Consider the following 20,710-nt stretch of genomic DNA (forward strand, 5'->3'; position numbering starts at 1 on the left):
TTCCCACCATGAGAAAGGGTCTTCTCCCAACCCACCCCACTCAGACTCACACACTAACCAAAGTATTGCTGTCCCAAGTCCCTAGGTATTCCTTAATCCAGTCAAGTGACACCTAAAATTAACCATTTCAGACAGACATGGTGTGTCTAGAAAGAGTGGGAGAATAGATGAGGGGACCTTAGGTTTCTGGCCTGGGAAGAACAGCTTTCTATTTATTGATAGGAAAATTGTAACATAAGCAGACTAGAGGATAGAAGTAGAACTTTCATTTCAGGCTCATTAAGCCAAGCGAAGGTGTCCCTCACACAGCCCACATTGAGGTCTGCCATTCTAGGGAGATGCTTGGACTCAGGCTATCCTTTGAGGAATGTAAATACCTATCTATCTATATCTGTATCTATATAGCTATATGGAGAGAGAGGATTAAGAACTGCCCTTCAGTATGGAGTTAGAGATGAAAGAAAACAGCAGCAAAGGCATTCAAGAAGCAGCCAGTGGTTGAAGGAAATCAGGAATGAACTGGACCCAGAAGTCAAGTGAAGGGGGGAGAGAAAGAGAGGGGGGGAGAGAGGGGGGGGGAGAAAGAGGGAGGGAGAGAGAGGGAGGGAGAGAGAGAGAGAGAGAGTGTGTGTGTGTGTGTGTGTGTGTGTCCATCCTGGGGCTTGAACTCAGGACTTGATACTGTCCTTGAACTATTTTGCTCAAGGCTAGTGTTCTACCACTTGAGCCACAGCTCCACTTCTGGATTTTTGGTGGTCAACTGAAGATACATGTCTTACAGACTTTGCTGCCTGGGCTGACTTCAAACCCAAACCTTCATTTCTCAGCTTCCTTAATATCTAGCATTACCAGTGTGAGCCACTGGCACCCCAGCTTCAATTGAAGTATTTCTAAAGGAAAGGATAAATTTCCCTCATTGCTAAATACTTCGTATGAGACCCAGCAGATGAGGACTGAGAATTGAGCCTAAGACACATCAATGCAAAGGTCATGGTCATTGAGAGATGCTGGCAAGAGCAATTGCAGAAAGTGCTAGAAAGAGAGGGTATATACTCAGAGATTTTCCTCTAAAGGTTGAAAAATTGAGCAACAGCTAAAAAAGAAGTGAAGTGTTTAAGGACTAATTCTAGCATTTCTAAATACTAGTGGAAATGAGCCAATAGAGCAGGGAGAAATGATTGCAGAGGTGAAAGAGAAAGTGTGAAGCCAACTTCCCAAAGGAGGGAAATGTTGGGGCCTGCTGACCTGCAGAGAAACTCGCTGCAGCAAAGCAGAGACAACTCCTGGGAGATGCCACGAGGTGGGTGAGGTGAGGAGGATTTGGGCATCTCCCTGGCTTTGTCTGTTTGTTCAGTAAAATGAGAATTAAGGTCAAGAGCAGACTGAGAAAGGGCAGAAAGGTGGAAGATGGTGGAAGCATAAAAGCTATGAAATTCTCCACTTGAGCTGGATTCCAACTAAGAATGTGAACAGTAAAGCCAGGTTGCTGGGGATTGAGGCATCTTACAACCTTCTTTCTTCCTGCCAATTCTGGGGTCTGAGGATTCCTGGTGAACTGGAGAAAGTCTTCTCAGCTTAAATGCTTACATAACCATCAGTCACCGATGGTAAGAAGAACAATATTTCTGTGGTTTCAAAATGCATGACATCTTTGTTCTTTCTTTGTCAAGGGCCCATCCTAGCCAAAATGAATCCCAGAGAAGAAAAAGTAAAGATAATTACAGAGGTAAGTGTTTGCTTGAGACACTCTAGGGAGTATATTTGTGGATGAAAAAGTAAGGGCTACCAACAAGCATTTACCCCATATTGAAAGGAAAGGAAAATGTGTATTGAAATGAAAACTTGTAACAAATTAAAATTTGACAGGCATTGGTGGATCAAAAGGCAATTCATGAATCCAGTAGCCTTTGGACCAGAAGAAGTTTACAGGGCTTCACTCTCACACAGTATTTAAGGGTGGAAAACAGAAGTGATGAATAGGAACAACTTGATTGGCTGCTGCCCAGGAGTGTTATATTCAAATGTTGCTTCATCAGCCTGTGGCCTGTGATTGGCTAAGCTTGGTTGTGTTGATTGTTGAGGTTCAGCTCTTTGTCACAAAAGTTACTTTCAACATAAACATCCAGTTAGTTTTCATACCAAGTTAGGGTACAGATTGTTAAGTAAATACTTGAAGCACTTACCTCAGGCCAAAATTCAGATTAATTTAGCACACAGCAACTGCATGTGTGGTCAGGGTAATCTTTCAGATAGACAGAGGAGACAGATGATGAAGGGCTTGTGAGAACCCCAGAGGTCTTACCGCTGCTGATTTCCCTGAACTGTCACCATGTCATGAATTGCAACACACAGCAGCCCTCACTCATACTCCGCTGCTGGGCCTAGCTCTGCCTGAAGCATCTTGATTTCATTTTTTTAAGTAACAATTGTGGATTATAATGCTAATGAAATCTGTCCCTGGAGTCTTGCAATTTCTGATTCATGTTATATATAACCGCCTTAAATCACTTCCCAGAGCAGAGGAAGTTAATGGAAGTTATGTGTCTACCTCCTGGAGAATGCAATCACTAAGCAGCAAGAGTTTTTCTGGGGATCCTTACAAGTCCACTGGGACACAAAGGCAGACATTGTCCAGTTTCCGATGCAGTGCTTTAGAGAGCCCCAGAGAACGCCTCAGAAAACCATCAGCTTAAGCAAGATCTCAAGAACAAAACCACACAATCTCTTTATCCACGGGACAGATGTTCTGTGTCTCTAGCCTCTGGGAATCTAGCAATAAAGAAAAGCCCGTGTCTTCATGGAGTCTACATTCCATCTGACTGGAAGTCCTGCTTGGCAGCTTTCTATTGATTCAAGATTAGAACATTAAAAAACAAAAGATGACATGTTGACTCTAGTCCATTCTATGTCAGTAGAATTTAGGAATCATACTTATCATTAGAACCATTTATAATGAAATTCAACTATGTAGCAGATTCAAGTAAAGGAGGCCTGAGTGAGCAGAGGCCTGGACTCAGAGCATGAACCAGAGGCGCATTGCCACAGACTGGAAGTCTCTCTCCCTCCTTTCCCTATCCTCTTCCTCTCACTCGCTTGAAACAATCTTATTATATAGTCCAGGCCAACCAGGAACTCAATCCTCCTACCTCAGCATCCCGAGTGCAGGGACTATAGCTGTGTACCATCACACCCAGCTACTTTACAGTTTCTGTTCATCCAAAAATGCTGATACCCCAGTTTATAAAAGTCTGAGGTTAGAAAACTTGAAAGCTGAAATACTTTTAGACTTTTGAACTCTTGAGATTTGATTCTAAAACATTTGAATGTATAAGGAAAAGATGTTTGTAGTTTTCCCTTCTCAAAAAGATCTTCCGAAATTTAGCTGGACACCTGTCAGAGAATGAGACCTGTAAACCTAGTTACTCAAGAGGCTGAGATATGAGGATCATGGTTCAGAGCTAGCCCTAGCAAGAAAGTCCATGAGACTCTCATCTCCAATTAACTACCAGAAAAGCCACAAGTAGAGGTGTGGCTCAAATAGTAGAGTGCTAGCCTTGAGCAAAAAGGCTCAGAGACAGTGCTGCCCGGGCCCTAAGTTCAAGCCCAGGACAGGGGTGTGCGCGCGCACACACACATACGCACGCACACACATCTACCAAAATTCATACTAAATTTAAATTCTTTCGGTGATTTAATGTAGCCTATTTTCCAATATAGTATAGTTTTCCCTCCCGGCTGGTCAGATTGCCTCCAAAGTCTGCCCTTTGTCCTGGCTCATCATCTGACCTGCCTGGCAGATCCTTGGTTATCCTCCTCAGAATGTGACTTTTGAGAGGGGGAAGTATATTGTATTTTTCCCTGTGCCTCCTGGACCTAGAACTCAATATGTGCTCCATAAACGTAGTAATCATGAACAAGGACTGGCAACAATAGCAGCTCCAATATCATTTCATATGGATGCTACACTGTAAAGACACGTATTCACACCGTGTCTGTTTTAAGAGGAGTGTCAGTGAGAGCCACTCACGTGTATCTTGCCTCAAGATCCAGATCAATGCCTGAAAGTCACCTCTTCCCTTTTCAGGAGTTCACTGAAAATGAGGAGCATGCAGACGTGGGAAGGCGGAAGAAGAATTCAAAGGCCCAAAGACGACAAAGAAAGAAACAGGTATGAAGGGAAGAGAAACTGTGTCTGTCTGCGTTGTGTGTCTTTGCCTAATGACCTGCCAGCACCGCCAGTGACCACACGGAATCTGACACAGAAAAAAAAAAAAAGCATCTTCCTTTGAATACCAAGTTTTAGTCTGCTTTGGAGAACTAGGAGGCAGACCTGCAGCCTGGCTGTCCCTGTGAGCACATCCAGATGGTACTCATACTAAGGCTCAAACCCATGCTTCTTTTTCCTCTTAAGTTTTCTTCTATCGCCTGAGCCAAGTCTGGAGAAGATGGCTAGTGCTGTCACTGACCGCCATAAAAGAGGGCAGGCAGTAGATGGCAGTGCAGGATTACAAATGTTAGAGAACTCCCTCTCTTGCTCCAAAGCCTGAATTCCTTGTTAGACTGAGCCAGAAACCAACAGTCCCTGTTCCTCCCCCACACCTCTTCGCAGAAGTTCCCTTCCCAGGCTAGAGCATCTCCCGCAAGGTAAACCTTTTCCAAGCAAATCAATTCTCTTAGCAGCCGCTGCTGCCCTCGGAGAAGGGGAGCAGAGGAGGGGGGGTGTGCAGAATGAGGGGCTAGGCAGGCATCACTGAGATGCCAGCCAGGGAGGGAAAGGGAACGCCATTTTGAGGCAGCAGTCACATGACGGGGCTGCTCCTCAAGCAGTGCATCCTCCCGCAAGCCGAACAGAGAAGCTGACTGCCCTGCAGACCCATGCGGGCTGGGGTGGGGCAGGGACCTGCTAGCCAGGCCACGTGGGCCAGTGTCTGGCCACTCCGGGGAATCTGAGAGGCTCACGGCTGGCCGGCCTGACTGCTGGAGCTTTAACCTCTTCCCCGCTGGTCACCTCCTACTCTAGAGCCCTGGGCAGAGAAGAGTTAGGTGGCTAAGGAAAAGGATGCAAGACTTCAGGTCCAGATACACCCGCACAGCAAGCCGCAGGTGACCAGAGCTAAGGCTGCTGTAAATCCTGGATGGAATAGGAGGATTGGGGGGGGGGGGCAGGGGATTGAGATAGCTGTCAACTGCTGTTTCATAGGTCTGCTTTCCACTTTTATAGACATCCTCCCTTTCACTGAACCTGTACCAGAACCCTGATCCCCAGCCAGGGCTATATGTGAATTCTAGTCAAAATCTCTGGGTGTCTCCTAGATCCTTTTATAGAGGAGAAGGTAATTCATGAAGAAGTGAAATCCTCACCCTTGGTCCACAGTCTGTCTGAGCTGATGACAAGTTTTCAGCTGTCTGGTTCGCAAAGGCATCGTTGCCAACTTTGCCTCCTTGGCTTCCTCCCCCCTGAGACTTGGGGGGAAGATTCCAGAAGCTCTTCCTGGGGACTTCAAAATTGTGAAAATAATGTTTGTCCCTGATTAGACAGCAAATTTCTAAAAGATGCTTCCAATATGTCTAGGAGTGCATAATAAAGTACGGCCTTATGGTGTTCTGCAGAGATCAATGCAATACATGTTACCAAGGCAAAGTGAAGATAATGATCTTATTTGGGGATGTCAATAATGTTTGAAAATTTACTAGAACAAGCCAAGGTGGGCAGTCCTTCCCTAGCGCAGGCCCATTATGACTCATGCCACAGGAACGTCGCTGCCCCAGGTCTAAGATCCATCCCTTCACGGGTGACCTGGCTCATCCTGACTGAAGATCTAAGGTGAGCTAAAACTCAGGGTGCCTCTGAACCCTCTGCTCTTCCTGTCCATAGCCTCCAACCACCGACCCTGAGGACATGGTATCGGAAAAATCTCACAACGGCTCCCAGCAGGAGCCTGCACAGGAAGAGCCCGAGACGCATCTTCTGGGCATGACAGCCAAGCGGGGCCCTCGAAGTAAGTATCTCTTTGGTTCTGATCAGATCAGACTTCAAATTGATACTTGGTTCAGCAAGGGAATTATGAGCATTCTCTTAGGGGTATTACGTTTCATGCATAGTTCTGGCTGCTGAACCCCACTTTGTTACAATCCTCATTGCTAGGGTAGCAATTGTGTAGATGTGGCACAGCTTCGAGACACTTTCTATAACCAGGGAAGTGAGGCAGAATGAATTGAACTAGAAATGGTGCTGATAAAGCCTGGTGCCAGTGGCTCACACCTGTAATCCTAGCTATGCAGGAGGCTGAGATCGGAGGATCTTTGAAGCCAGCCCAGGCAGACAAATCAGACAGACTCCAATTAACCAGCAAAAATCCATTGGCAAAAGGGTGGCTCAAGTGGTAGAGCACCAGCCTTGAATGAAAAAGCAAAGGGAGTCTGTGAGGCCCTGAGTTCAAGCCCCATTACTGACACAAAATAATGATCACTATAACAATAATAAACAATAACAATAGTGGTGTTGATAATCCAGTATGTAGAAATTACAAGGAAGACAATATCATTAGGGGAAATGGAGCGGGACTTGAACTGGATGTTGGGAGAATGGGTGCAGTTTCTGAGATTCCCAAGAAACTTAGCCTATAACTTTATAGCATTTGTGTTTCCCCAGCACATGAACCATTATTATTTGCTCATTATAGGGAAAACCACTGCCCACATTAGGGCTTCTCATGAGAAGAAAGATAAATGTAAGTCGAGAAATATCTTAGATTTTTCAGTTGTTAGGTAATTGTTACACTATTTCACTGTGGCAGAGCTGGGAAATAAAATAACTGTGGAAAATTTAAGGGCTTTGGAAGCAAGTTGATCTGATGTCCAACCCTAAGAAAAATGTGGCTCTCATCAAAAGACCACAATTCACTGAGAGCTACAGGGAATCGGGAGAAACAGAACCAAATTTTATCCCATATAATTGTTCCTTCCTCTAAATACTCAGAATTTTCATTATTAGGGTCAGCTTAGGCTACCATGACTAAGTATCAGAAACTGAACAACTTAAACAATCAGAATTTACTTCCTCATAGTTCCAGAGGCTGGAAGTCTGAGCTCTTGGTACCAGCATCAGCCAGTTTCTAGTGAGGACCTTCTTCCTGGCTTTTAGGCAACTGCCATCTTGCTCCATGCTCATGTGACCTGTTCACAATTGCTCCAGGAACGGGGGTCACTCTGGTAGTTCTTCTAAGGATACTATTCTTATTAAGGCCTTCGCCCTTATGATCTCCTTTGCTCTTAATGACCTCCTGTAGGATTTATCTCCAAATATAGTCATATTTGGGCACTAGAGATTTAACATATGAATTTAGGGTAGACAATTTAGTCCTGAACACATGGACTAGATATTGTCATTATTTTTATTACATCATGAGGAAAAGTGTCAGAGAAGGTAGGTTGTTAGTCCCAAAGGCACCGTGCTGTAAAAAGTAAATTCTTTTCACTTCTAAAAAAGGGGAAACAACCATTCAGTGTGACCTTGGGACTGATTAAAAACAATGTGGAAGTATACTAAATATTATAGCATATTAGGTGAATACATAATAGCTAAGGTATAGGAAACTTTAGACAGGAGTTTGAATATATGCATTTGTCAGTGAGACTCTTTATCTCCAATAAACCACCAGAAAACCAGAAGTTGCGCTGTGGCTCAAGTGGTAGAGCACTAGCCTTGAGCTGAAGAGCACAGGGACAGCACCTAGGCCCAGAGTTCAAGACCCACGACCGACCAGGAAAAAAAATTCTGATTTGGAATATGGAAAAGTCTAGAGTTAATACAAAGTTAATCATCCCTGCTTGGTTATAGGCAACTGGAGTCTAGCACTGAACGTTGTTGCTAATGTTGGCAGCACTGGTAGACTCCAATATAGAGATAGCTATCCCTAGCAGTGAGACGTGGATGGCCTGAAGGATAAGCAGCCAGAGAGGCCAGAGTGGGTCAGAAGTGAGAAGTCAAAACCAGCAGAGTCAGCGACTCTGTCCAGTCCTGTCTTCCATGAGTCCAATGCGCTCTGGAAAAGCAGAGGCAGGAGACAAGCCGCAGGGAGAGGGGAGAGCTACACGGAATACAACACGGAGTATAGAACGGCAAACGTCCCGTGCGTCTGGGCTGCCCCTTCCTGCTACCAGCCTAGCTCCTTGTCTTGACCTTGGACTCTGTCACACTGCAGCTCCTACGTGCTTCCCAGTGTCTTCAAGGTCAGGCTGCCTTCAGATACTGACACTGTGGCCGCTGAGTCTGTACCAGACATCATGCCCACGGGTGCCATCTCCCCGAAAAACAGCAGCCCAGATCCATCCTTTGCCTTCTAATTTGCTAACCCGACATTACAAATAGAGAAAGCATTTCATGGCATACACACTCGTTTCAAGTTAAATAGCATCTAATTTTAAAGTCTGCCCAGCCTGCTAGCCTAAAGCCTGTAACCCTAGCTACTTGGAAAAGTAGAGATTGGGTGATCTGGTTCAAGACCAGGCAAGTCGGAAAGTCTAAGAGATTCTGTCTGAGTCAATGGCTGGGTGTGGTAGCACATGCCTGTCACTCCAGCTACCGGGAAAGCACAGTGGCACACACCTAGTGTGTCACCCCTCCCCCCCCCAGGGACCAGGCAAGCACAGGTAGAGGGATGGAAGCCTAGGCCAGCCAGGGTCAAAACAAGATCCAGACTTGGAAAGTATCAATGCTGGAGGTGTAGCTCAAGTGGTAGAGCCAGGTAGGGCCTGGAAAGCATGAGGCCCTCCATTAATAACAATCGTAATCATAATATACACATCCCCATGATTCCATCTTGTACCACAGCATATCTTCAGGAAATCACTGCCAAGTGTTAAGTCATTTCTTCTGAACATAAATTTCTTCACTGCTAACATCTGCTTCCCTTTCATTCACATTAGTTTCTCTGATTAAAATACCATTTCAGAGCCAGTTTCTCAACATTATCTGAAAAGACAGTTGAGAATCCAGTGAAATTGGATATAAATGAAAGAGATCATTCATTTGAGGCATAGTGTTTTAAAAATAAATCACCAAAGCCTGGAAAGGCAGATCCAAGACACAAACGCCGTGATGTGCAATACCGTGATGTACAATATGGTGTGAGACTCAGCCTCAAGCACTGAGCCTCAAAGAGATATACATTGCAAACCAACAGCAAAACACAGCGAGGGAAAAGGGAATCACCAATCACTCAGCACCTCTCCCTACTTAGATGATTAAGATACAGTACCAAGAAACATCCAGATTAAGATCACCCATTGTTCTAAGTTACAAAGAAAGGCATGACCAACCACATCTTCTCTAGTCAGAGCTTCCATTCAAAACAGAAACCTTTCAGTACAATTTCTCCAGACTCCTCTTTCTCCATTTCTATTGGTCTCCAGTCCTCTTTGGAGCCCAGTCCATAAGCTAGCACACATGCCCACTCATCTATTTAAACATGGCCTTATCAAGGTCACCGAGGAACCACACAGTCATCAAATTGAACAGTCAATCAGAGCTTGTTCCTTCCCTTCCCTGGCTTTCCACCATGTTTGATGTGCTGGACACTCCTTCCTGCTTCTTGACTTGCTCTGAGAAATCCACTCACCTGATTTTCCTTCTGCCGCAGTGACCGTACTTCTCTGTTGCTTTTCGTGGGTCTCCCTCACATCCCGAGAACTCTATGTTGGAGAGCCACAGGATCCAGGCTTGGCCTTGCCGGGGAGGGAAAGAAATTTGCTCATTCTTCTTGTCACCTTAAAATCATTCTATTCTATCTAGACACTGACCAGTCCCAAATTTTTATCCCTAAATATACAACTGCCTACACAGAATTCACTTTTGCATAGCTAATGAGTTGTGTTTCAATAGTCTTAATCAGGTAACTTTACGTGATGCAGTATCACCACAATCCGCTTTGGAACATTTCCATCACCCCTAAAGTTCCTTTGTGCCTGTTTATCTCCACCCCAGATCCCAAAACTATACAAACGGTTACCTCTTGTCTATCCCTATAAACAAGACTTGGTAAGACATGACATGTAAACAACATCATCTACACTGATTTTCATTTGGTTTCTTTCACTTACAGATTCACTGATTTTAATATATATCCGCAATTCATTCCCTTCCATTAGTGAAATACATCCCATCCAATGCATATACCACCTTTTGCTTATTCACCTATTGATGGACATTTGGATTTCATTCACTGGGCATAACGAACTGCATCGTTGTGAACACTTGCAGCCATGTCTCTGTATGGATTTGCATTATTTATTTTGAGAAGATTACTAGAGTTAGAAGCTCTAAGTCACAATGAGCCGTGGCAATCGCCCAAACATTCTGCTGGGCTGGCTTCAAATTCTGATTCCCAAAATCCCAGCCTCCTGAGTAGCTAGGATTACAGACCTGAACCACCAGCAATCTAATCATTTCAGTTTCTTACTCAGAAGAGATAGTATTTAATAAAATACCACATCTTGGGGCTGGGAAGGTGGCTCAGTGGTAGAGTGCTTGCCTTGCATGCTGAGGCCCTGAGTTCGATTCCTCAGCACCACATAAGCAAAAAGAAAAAAGCCGGAAGTGGCACTGTGGCTCAAGTGGTAGAGCACTAGCCTTGAGCTGAAGAGCTGAGGGACAGAGCCCAGCCCAGAGTTCAAGTCCCATGACCGGACAAAAAAATAAATAAATAAATAAAAATAAAATAAACTACCACATCTTGTTTTTTGAAAGAATAATTCAAAAGGTTATTCTAATAAACGTGTACTCACAGCATGGCTGTTATTTTGAAAGGCTAGGAGCCAATAAGAAAAAAATTATTTTACATGCCGAAAGACATTGTCAATTTTAAAAAGGGATCTTCTGGGGAAGGAGAGGGCAGAGGCGCAATAGGCAGTCAAGCTGAGAAGGACCCCGACACCCAGCCTAGAAGGTCCACTGCCGTCTGGCATCTGTCACACACACAGATCCAGTGTGCACTCTGTATGTGGCGAGACCTTAGGAGCAGAAGAGGAAGCAGGTGTGAATCCCAAAGCCACACAGACATGCCCATGAATGCAGAATTTGACAAATGCAATTAATTAAGAAAAGCCTCACGACTCTAAGCATATGAGACAGGGATGCAGTCGGAAGGTTGCATGAGCCTTAAAATGGAGAATGATGATGTAGTGTGAAGTGAGGTTAGAAAAGAGTGCCAAGGCCACATTACTGAATGGATCAATGTTCTCACGATGAACTTTGAACCTCAACACACACTTGGGCTGCTATAATACTTACCATGAGTATTTCAGGCTTCTGTGGATGAATTCAGCGATATGGGGAGAGGCATGATATAAGCAGTATTTTGTGTCTTTCAATCACAAGAAAGGAAGAAGCACGCCCCCAGAACTGGCCGCTTGGGATGATGGTCCGTGTTTGCAGAATGCAGGCTCTGGGAATCTGTGGTGTTTGTCTCTCCTTCTCCTTCTCTCTGCCAATCTTGTTCCATGTCCTCTCTTCTCCCATCCGTTAGCCTTTTTGTCTTAACTGCTGTGATGTACAATGTATGTACAATGTCTTGCAGCGTTTTCACCCTGAGGAAGCAGTCTCTTCTTAGAACTTTAGCATGGTCCCTGGTCCCAGTGCTTCACCTTTATGCCCGACTGGGGCCCTCGAGCTCAGCGTTCTAGACAAGCACACATTCTTCCAGGCTGTAAACAAATCCCCGCTGAAACCTCCTTAGCCTGGCTTCCTTCCCCACCTGTTTCTCAGCATCTCCACACACCTGGCAGCCCTCAACTGAGCCCTCAGACACCTCCACCACCTTCCTTCTCCAGACCAAAGCCTTTACACCTGAATGAGTTTAGAGCCTCACTCTGCTAAGCTGTACCAGCTTCTGATTCAGCAGGCCTGGAGCATAGCCTGAGATTTGTGTACCGAAGGTTTCTAGAAGCCATTGCTGCTGCTAAGTCTTCTTGGCCCTCTGTCTCCCAGTCTCCATAGCATCCTTTAGTATTCTTCCTCATCATCTCCTACCAACCCTCCTTCCTCATGACCTCACAGCAGAGCACGCTCGCTGAGGTTCCCGGCTTTCATCCATTCCACCCAACCATCCTATGTCTTCCGCCCAGGCAGCTTCTGAAATGCTTCTGGCATCAACTCCCTCCTCTTCTGCATTCTTCAAGACTTCCACACTGTTTGTAGAACATGGTCAGGACTTCTTACAGGGCATAAGCACCTCCTTGTCAGCTGGTTCCCAATTCTGCAATCTTCTCTCCTCCATCCCAATAGAGACTCACTACTCCATTGAAGTTAACATTCGGTCCACCCGAGGCTACTTGATGTCTACCTCATTGGGAGTGGGGAGAATTATCAGGGAGCATAGAACTAGCACTACCTACCAAGCCCTTCACCTCCTACATGTGTGCTGGCTGGCCCTTGTAATTCAGTGACCCAGGGCCTTGGCGTCTTCATCTTCAGTCTACCTGGTAGTGACAACACCTGATCCTCCCTTGTGAGGACGCCACCAAGTCTGATGGGAAAATGCATTGCATATATCTGCAATCCCCGGCACCCAACTGCTGCCCGATGACCCAAGATATTGACATCTGTACTCAATACTTTCTGCGAAATATGTGTTGTCTCTAGTTTAAGGTTCTACTTGTAGGTCTGTACATAGTGTTTCTCTGGTTGAAGTAAAAGTTAAACTCTGGGACCCCCAACTCACTCACCTGAGGAAGTACTTACTAAGATCAACCCACAAGGGAGAGCCTCTTCCCAAGGCCATGGAGTTGCCGTTTGTTTGCCTTGAGAGCACAGGTGGCTTTCATTTTATTCTGTTTAAATCAGATTGGTAGGCCCTGGCAAGATGGTTATCCTCCACACTCCATTCCAAAACAGCCAAGATATGTACTTATGACATAAAAAAAAGAGCATACTCATGTTCACTTACATGAGGCTCAGAATTGGCACAATTTCATTCTCTCATTTTGGCAAGTTTTATTTTCCCTTTGGAAAAATAAATGGTTAAAAGTAGCTGGACACCAATGGCAGTTCAAAGACATAAGAAAGTCCAGGCAGGATACTCCATGAGCATCTTCTCTCCAATTAACCACCAAAAATCCAGCAGTGGAGCTGTGGTTAAAATGGTAGAATGCCAGCTTTGGGCCAAAAAGCTAAGGGGTGGGGTTGGAAGTATGGCTCAGGTGGTAGAAGCTCAGCCAATGAGTGAAATTGTTAAGATTGTGAGTTTGAGTCCTGTCTCTGAACAATAACAACAAAAAAAAGCTAAGAGACAAGTGGCCAGGCTCTGAGTTCAAACCCTAGTACTAGTAAGAAAGGAAGGAAGGAAGAAAGAAAGAGAGAAAGAAAGAAAGAAAGAGAGAGAGAGAGAAAGGGAAGGAAGGAAGGAAGGGAGGGAGGGAGGAAGGGAGGGAGGAAGAAAGAAGGAAGCAAGGAAGGAAAGGAAGAAGAAAAGGAGGGAAGGAGGGAGGGAAATCTAGGTTTAAACTAATTTTCCTTTTCCGTGTGTGTGTGTGTGTGTGTGTGTGTGTGTGTGTTAGGATTGAAGTCAGGACTTTATAGTTGGTAGCTCTATTGAACTACATTCCTAGCTCTTAAACATTTAATTTTCTTTTCTTGCTTTTAAGGCTTACCTCCAATTCCTTCAGCTTCCAGAACAGGCTTTGCAGAATTTTCCATGAGAGAACGCATGCGGGAGAAGCTTCAGGCCGCCAGGGTAAGGGGCAGCGGCATTAAATGGCATGATTCGGGCTCACCGTAGTCTCGCAGGGTTTAGCCTGGCTTGCTTGCTACCCTGCAGACAGCACAGATGTGGACCTCCTTCAATTTCTCTGTCAAATTCTGAGTGTGAATACGGATTTTGCATTGATCAGGTGAAAATGACGGATGAGAATGTCATTCTTCTCAGTGATTTCCCCGGCTCTTAAAAAGAGACAGCACACATTTCTTACCAATTATGCTCGGTTGAGACGGCAAGCGAGCCTTTGTAGCATTCCTGGAGTGATCTAGCAGTAATTTCCCTGTTTTGACTTTGCAGTCCAAGGCAGAAAGTGCGTTGTTGCAGGAAATACCTATCCCCAAACCCAGGCGCCTGCGAAGCCCCAGTTCCAGGGAGTTGGAGACGGAATTTGGCACCGAGGTGAGAAATGGAATCTCTTTCCTTTCACATGTGGCTTCTCTACTCTCTGGACCCATTTCTAGTCCTGTGCAAAGGGACAGAGGCAGAACCAAATTCTCTGTGTGGTTTTGTGGATTACAAGCAACCTTGTTCTCAGTATTTCAGAGAGTCCCCAGCACAGGGTAAGTGCTCTCAAGTATGAGCCATTGTCAGAGGCTGAAGTCCAAGAGAAAAGAACACGCTGCGAATGTTTGGCCCACAGGTCAAGTTCCCCCAAGACAGCCACTGTTGGCAGTCTTACATTTCCTCTCCCTTCATGCTCTGCAGCCTTGTAACACATGAACAAATGTCAGTATCAAAGAAGCCTTATAGAACAACATAGTCACCACTAAATAGGATCACATTTTCTCCATGTGTATTCCCTGCTTTCTCCCATGAGACCCAACATCTGGTTTTTCACACAGCCTACCTACTGGCCAACTAACCACCCCAAAGCCAGCATTTACAGCCAAGTCTTTCCTGCCAGGGATGGTGTAGCTCTGATTACACAGCAGTGTGAAGAAAAATCTGCTCTTCTGGAGTTGTTCTGTGGGGTGACAGACAGTAGAGGTACTGAATAGTTCAGCTCCTTAGTAGCCCAGACAAATAACACCTAACTCCAGCCTTAGATATGGGTTGCATAAAATTTTTAAGTATCTTGAATTAGGCAATTTTTCTCTTTAAGAATATGGCACCAGGGGCTGGGAAGTGGTAGAGTGCTTGCCTTGCATGCATGAGGCCCTGGGTTCGATTCCTCAGCACCGCATAAACAGAAAAAGCCGGAAGTGGAGCTGAGGCTCAAATGGCATACTGCTAGCCTTGAGCTGAAGAGCTGAGGGACAGTGCCAGGCCCAGAGTTCAGGCCCCACAACTGACAAAAAAAAAAAAAAAGAATATGGCACCAAACACATAAGTAATGAAAGAATAAATAGATTGGACACCAAAGTTAAATTTTTCTGTGCCTTAGAGGATATCATCAAGAAAAACACACAAACCCAAAAACACAAGAAAGAGTGTTTATTCTTAAATCAGGCAACTTGATTTGTATCAGAACTAGTATTGAGACTAAGTATCACTGTAGCACCTGGCATGGTTATCACCCTTGTAATCTCAGTTTTTCAGGAGGTGGAGTTGGAAGATCTCAGTCTAAGGCTGGCCAAGTGTATGACTTTATCTGAAAAACAAACCAGAGCAAAAAATGGGTGGGGGCAGATTCAAGTGGTAGAGCACTTACCTATCAAGGCCCCGAGTTCAAATCCCAGTACTGCCCATAGATAGATAGATAGATAGATAGATAGATAGATAGATAGATAGATAGATAGATAGATAGATAGATAGATAGATAGATAGAAAGATAGATAGATAGATAGATAGATAGATAGATAGATAGATAGATAGATAGATAGATAGATAGATAGATAGATATAGGCAGATGTTGATTAGTGGTTTGGAGATGAGGGTTAAAACTGATCTATTTTATAATTATACTGTAATAAAAGTAATATGGCAACATTGCCCAGTTCAAGTTAGAAGTTCGTGGAAACTTCTTGGAAGATACAACCAATTTAAAGATGAGAAAGATTCTTAGCTAGATGTAAGCACATGTGATGTTAGGCATTCAATATTTGATTGTTGGATGAAACTGAAAGTAATTCCTTTAAGACTACACATACATTGTTCCTATATTTCTTTAAAAGTTAATTTATCTCTGGGTGCCTATAGCTCATGCCTGTAATCCTCGCTACTCAAGAAGTTGAGATGTGAGGGTCATCATTTGAAGGCAGTCCAGGAAAAGTCCATAAGACTCTTACCTCCCGTTAATCACCAAAAAGTCAGAAGTAAATCTGTGGCCCAAGTGGTAGAGTGCCAGATCTGAGCAAAAACGCTAAGGGACAGCAAGCACCCAGGCCATGTGTTCAAGCCAAATATTTGGATAAAAAGACAAAAAATAATTTAGCAACTAATTTTAAGCATATTTAATGGCCTCAAATGTGCATAAGCTTTCTCCTTTAATTTTTTTAGATTTTGACAAGCAGTATTATAAACTTTATCAATTCCTCATATATTGTAATAAAGCCATCAGTTCTGTGACAAAACACAGTCATGGAATTATCTTCTTTGTCAAACCAGTGTAGAAAAGATAGAAAGAAACAAAGATAAAGTAAAATAGCCAATCTCCATATAACCACTTATTTTTATTATTGTTATCATTACTATTATTTTAACCTATATTATTCTCAACTCTTATAGATTTGTCTGCCTGACCCTGTGTTTTATTGTCAGATCTCTGCAACCCATAGCTCTCTTAGGCAAAGCCAGAATTCTCTCCTTTCTCCAGGGTTCACCTCTTGCTTTGTTTCCCTCAGTGGAAACAATCCCATCTGCTTTTGGGATTCTAAAGTGGACAAGAATAGAAGGGCATCATCCAAAGTGTGTAAAGCAGCCACAGCTCTATGTCATGAGGAAGACTTGGCAGAATCTTGGAAAACTCTCCTGACCAACTGTAGCAACCCAATCTTTATTCTACTCTAGATCTGCTCTTATTCTTTATTTACCCTTATACAATGGAATTCTCACCTGCTTCTTTCCTCCTCCTCAAAACCACATTTAAAATTCTGGAACTCACCGAGACAAACAACCGAGTCCTTCACTTCACATTGCGTTGTGGATTGTAACTAGGAGCAGAACTTCAACTTTCCTATAAGTGAGCTGGAAGCTAACTAGTTCCTAGGAACAAGACCAAATGAGAAAATAGACAAGTGTAGAATTTTACATACTATATAGTTTCTGTGCTTATTGTAGTCAATTATATCCTACCACATATTCCAGTCCTGGCTTTACTTGGGCCAGATTTTGGCTCATTTCACCTTAGCTGTACCAAGCACCCTTAGCTTTCATCCCAGGGTTTTGTCTGCTCTTCTGCAAGCCCGAGTCATTCTCATGAAAACACCAAACATACTCAGACTCTTAGAAGCACCAGAGGCTCAACACCCCCAGGGGCCAGCCTTAATTACTTAAGGAACAAATCTCTCCCTTTTCTATGTTCTAAGGAGATAAAATTCGGAGAAGCATTCTACATAGCCTTGTGATGACTTTCCTGTTTCAGTCACCAGCTTAACAATATTCTCTTGAATTGACTTTCAGGGCCGTTATCTTTTCCCCAGCCCATAACTCCTGTTTTTGGAATCAGTTCTCAAAATCAAGCTCAAAAAGCCCTTGCTTCAAGCTCTGATTTTCAAGTAGACTAAAATAAAACATTCACAATCACATTTATAGACACAGAAAGTAGACATGTAAGAGAAAAATCATGCCATAGTAAGAAGCACAAACTTGGTGCCAGGTAGACTATGTATATTTACATCAAACTTTAGGGGTAATTATTTAATAGATGGTTCAGAAGTTATCTTCTGTAAAATGGATAGTCCTCGATCTACAGGATGAAATAACACTTGTTTTTATTCTTATGGGGGATATAGTTTTATATTTGTTTAGCCTTAAGAGAGACAAGGTTGAGAAAGATTCAGCAACCTTCACCTTCAGGTGTAATTGAAGCTTGTATATATTTTACTCCTGTGAGTGAGATGTATCAATGGTCAGAAGATATACATTAAACTCTCTTCCTTCTCTTTGCTTAACCAGCTTATCTGTTATTTTTTCCACTCACGTAGCCAGGTAAAGAGGTGCAAGGGACGCAACAAGAAGATTCCCAGAGTTATTCAAGAGTAAAGTTCCGTGATCCTGTTCGAAAAACTAAGTCTAAAACCCAGGTGAGAAGTACTGTGTAATGCCAGATGCCAGGAAGTGGAGATCAGAACGGAGAGTGCATGTTAGCCCAGCAAAAAGGTAGGGAGATTACATCTCAACCACTAAGTTGGGCATGGTAGTTCACATTTGTGATCTCAGCTACTCAGGAAGCCATATGTGAGAAGACTTCAGACTGAGGCCTGGCTGGAAAAAATACAAGGCAAGATCCTATCTGTAAGATAACCAAAGCACAAAGGGCTGGGGGGAGGTGGTTAGCTCAAGAGGAAGACTAAATGCCTACTTAGCAAGTGCAAGGCCCTGAGTTCAAGTTCTAACACTAAAAAATAAAATCAAGAAGAAAGGAAGATACCGATTCAAGAAAAATTAAAAAGAAAGGGTAACTTATTTTTTAAAAGTTAAAATTTATATTTCTAATGAAAATGATCCATTTTTGCCACATGAAGAACCTTTTCTAAAGTTCTATGTGCTTATTACAGTGTAAATAATTGCTGCTAGAGGAGTTCATATTTTACACCTCCTACTGCCTATCGCTATTGTTAAAAGCCACCACTGGTAATCCAGCTCACCTTCGACAGAGACATCACGGTTAGAATGTAGTGTATGGCAGCGTTCGGGAGCCAGCTGGGAGTTGCTTGTTCCCTGCCAGCTCATTCTTTTGGATATAAGAAGCTCTTCTTTGCTTTCCTCCAGGCTCCTCCTGGCTTCCCTTCAGCAGAAGAGGCCTATAACTTCTTTACATTCAACTTTGATCCTGAACCAGAAGAACTAGAGGGAAAAAAACAAATAAAAGGTAGAGATGGAAGTGACCAAGAGGAGGAGTCAGGGGAAGAGCTGCCTGTCCAGGGAGTAAGTGCAACAGTATTTCATGTCCCCATGGTACAGAGGAGGGGGAAGACTCAGAATCAACGTAGACAGATTGTGTAGGGGTGGGCAGAAAAGTCTGTGAGATCCTTAACTCCCATTAATTAGTACAATGCTGGAAGTGGAGCTGCGGCTCAAGGGATAAGGTGCTAGCCCTGAGTCCCAAAGCTAAGGAACAGCACCCAGGTCCTGAGTTCAAGCCCCAGAACCAGCACAAGAATAAATAAACTACAAGCATAAATATAAACAAATAAATTCTGAACACCTGGAAGCCCTTCTCTGTGGTCTGCACTCTGCTCTGCCCAGGTGCTTTTCAAATCAGATTCAAGTGGATTTCGTCTTTCTGGGTGGGAGAGCACTGGGCAGCTTCTTCCCTCTGTCTCCCCTGCAGTTTTCTCTTAGTGAACTTTTGTTGGTGGGGCACAGGCAAGGGAGCTTATGCATTGCTAAGGGTAATCGCTCTGATTTTGTTTTTGTGCTTTTTGGCGGTTTTTGGGTTTTTTTTTTTCTTTTTGGGTGTTTTTGACATTTTACCATCTTCAAGTTATGCTGAAAGCCTGGTTTCCATGGAGATTTGCTTTTTGTTTCGTATTGGGTGGTATAATTGGAGAAGAAACATCAGGAGGCAAGTAGCCAGGCTGCTCCCATTGTCCTCAGAAAAATGAAGTCTTTATAGGATCTTAAAAGATACTGCCAAAGTTAAGAAGGAGGAGAAGGGGGTGGGGGGAGGAGAAAGAGAGGAGAGGAAGGAAGGAGGAGGAGGAGAAAAAGAAAGGAGAGCAACAGAAAGAAGAAAAAGAAACTAGAAAAAGAAGTTGGCTATCACCTGTAATCTCAGCACTGGGGGAAACTGAGGCAGGAGGGTCACAGGTTTGAGGCCAGCCTGAGCTACATAATGAAGCCCTGTATTAAAAAAAAAAAAGAGGAAGAGGACATCATGAAAAAGGAGAAAATGTTGGGAAAACACTCAAAGGGAAGAGACATAACTACCAAATTATAACCACTGGGCATCATTTAATTTTATCCTCTCAAAGTCCTAAGCAGGGAGATTATTAATATCCCCATGTTACAGCAGAGGGTACTGAAGATCAGAAGGCTAAATTTTCTCAGCCCAGACAGCACAAGGACAAGCTGACACTCAAACCCAGGCCATCTGAGCTGAGCAAGGTCTCTGCAGCTGTGCACTCGCTGTCTTTGTCCTTGGGATGATACTGAGTGGACATGAGACATAAGTAGGAGCTCAAGTTCTTTAAATAAGTGTTCATATGTAAGCCCTTCCAAAGGTGGTCAAGCTTGTTGAGATTTCAGTTGCTTTGTTTATCCCTTTCTGATTGCCGTATATTATAGCTGCATAGAATAGTGAAAAACAACCAATGAAATCCACTTGCAATATATGAAAAGACAGAGAGTTCTATACTTATTGTTTAAAAAAAAAAGAAAAGGAAAAAAAACCAGGTGGACCACTAACTAGTGGTTCACAGATTACATTGCAAAGGAATCCTGCGCAGAAAAATTTATGAGACCCTAATTTTCAGGTAACCAGCAAAAAGCTGGAAATGGAGCTGAGGCTCAAGTGGTACAACACCAGACCTGAGCAGAAGAAAAAAGAACAAAAAGCAACTCACAAGCAAGAGTGTGAAGCTCTGAGTTCAGTACCAGTACTAAAAACAAATTTTAAAATGTTTAATTCAATTTGGTTTAGAACTTGAGAAGCTTAATGGATTTAGTGCCAGTAATTATTTTTCTAGGCAAATAGAATCTAAGTGTATTTTTTTTTTTTACTTTTTTTTTTTTTGTCCGGTCGTGGGGCCTGAACAATGGGCCTGGGTGCTGTCCCTCAGCTCTTCAGCTCAAGGCTAGTGCTCTACCACTTGAGCCACAGCACCACTTCTGGCTTTTTTCTTTTTGCTTAT

General features: G+C 43.6%; 1 protein-coding gene across 1 annotated transcript in view; it reads left to right on the forward strand.

The window, feature by feature from the left end:
* Positions 1–20,710, forward strand: part of Cc2d2a (coiled-coil and C2 domain containing 2A) — a 77,077-nt gene that overhangs the window by 4,927 nt on the left and 51,440 nt on the right. The window contains exons 2-8 of the mRNA XM_013008888.1: positions 1,671–1,726; positions 4,085–4,168; positions 5,876–5,999; positions 13,642–13,730; positions 14,052–14,153; positions 17,840–17,938; positions 18,627–18,782. Coding sequence (XP_012864342.1) covers positions 1,688–1,726; positions 4,085–4,168; positions 5,876–5,999; positions 13,642–13,730; positions 14,052–14,153; positions 17,840–17,938; positions 18,627–18,782 — 693 coding nt within the window. The 5' untranslated portion in view covers positions 1,671–1,687. The remainder of the gene's footprint in view (positions 1–1,670; positions 1,727–4,084; positions 4,169–5,875; positions 6,000–13,641; positions 13,731–14,051; positions 14,154–17,839; positions 17,939–18,626; positions 18,783–20,710) is intronic.

This window comes from Dipodomys ordii, unplaced genomic scaffold (genome assembly GCF_000151885.1).
Source record: "Dipodomys ordii isolate 6190 unplaced genomic scaffold, Dord_2.0 Scaffold8, whole genome shotgun sequence".
Lineage (NCBI taxonomy): Eukaryota > Metazoa > Chordata > Mammalia > Rodentia > Heteromyidae > Dipodomys > Dipodomys ordii.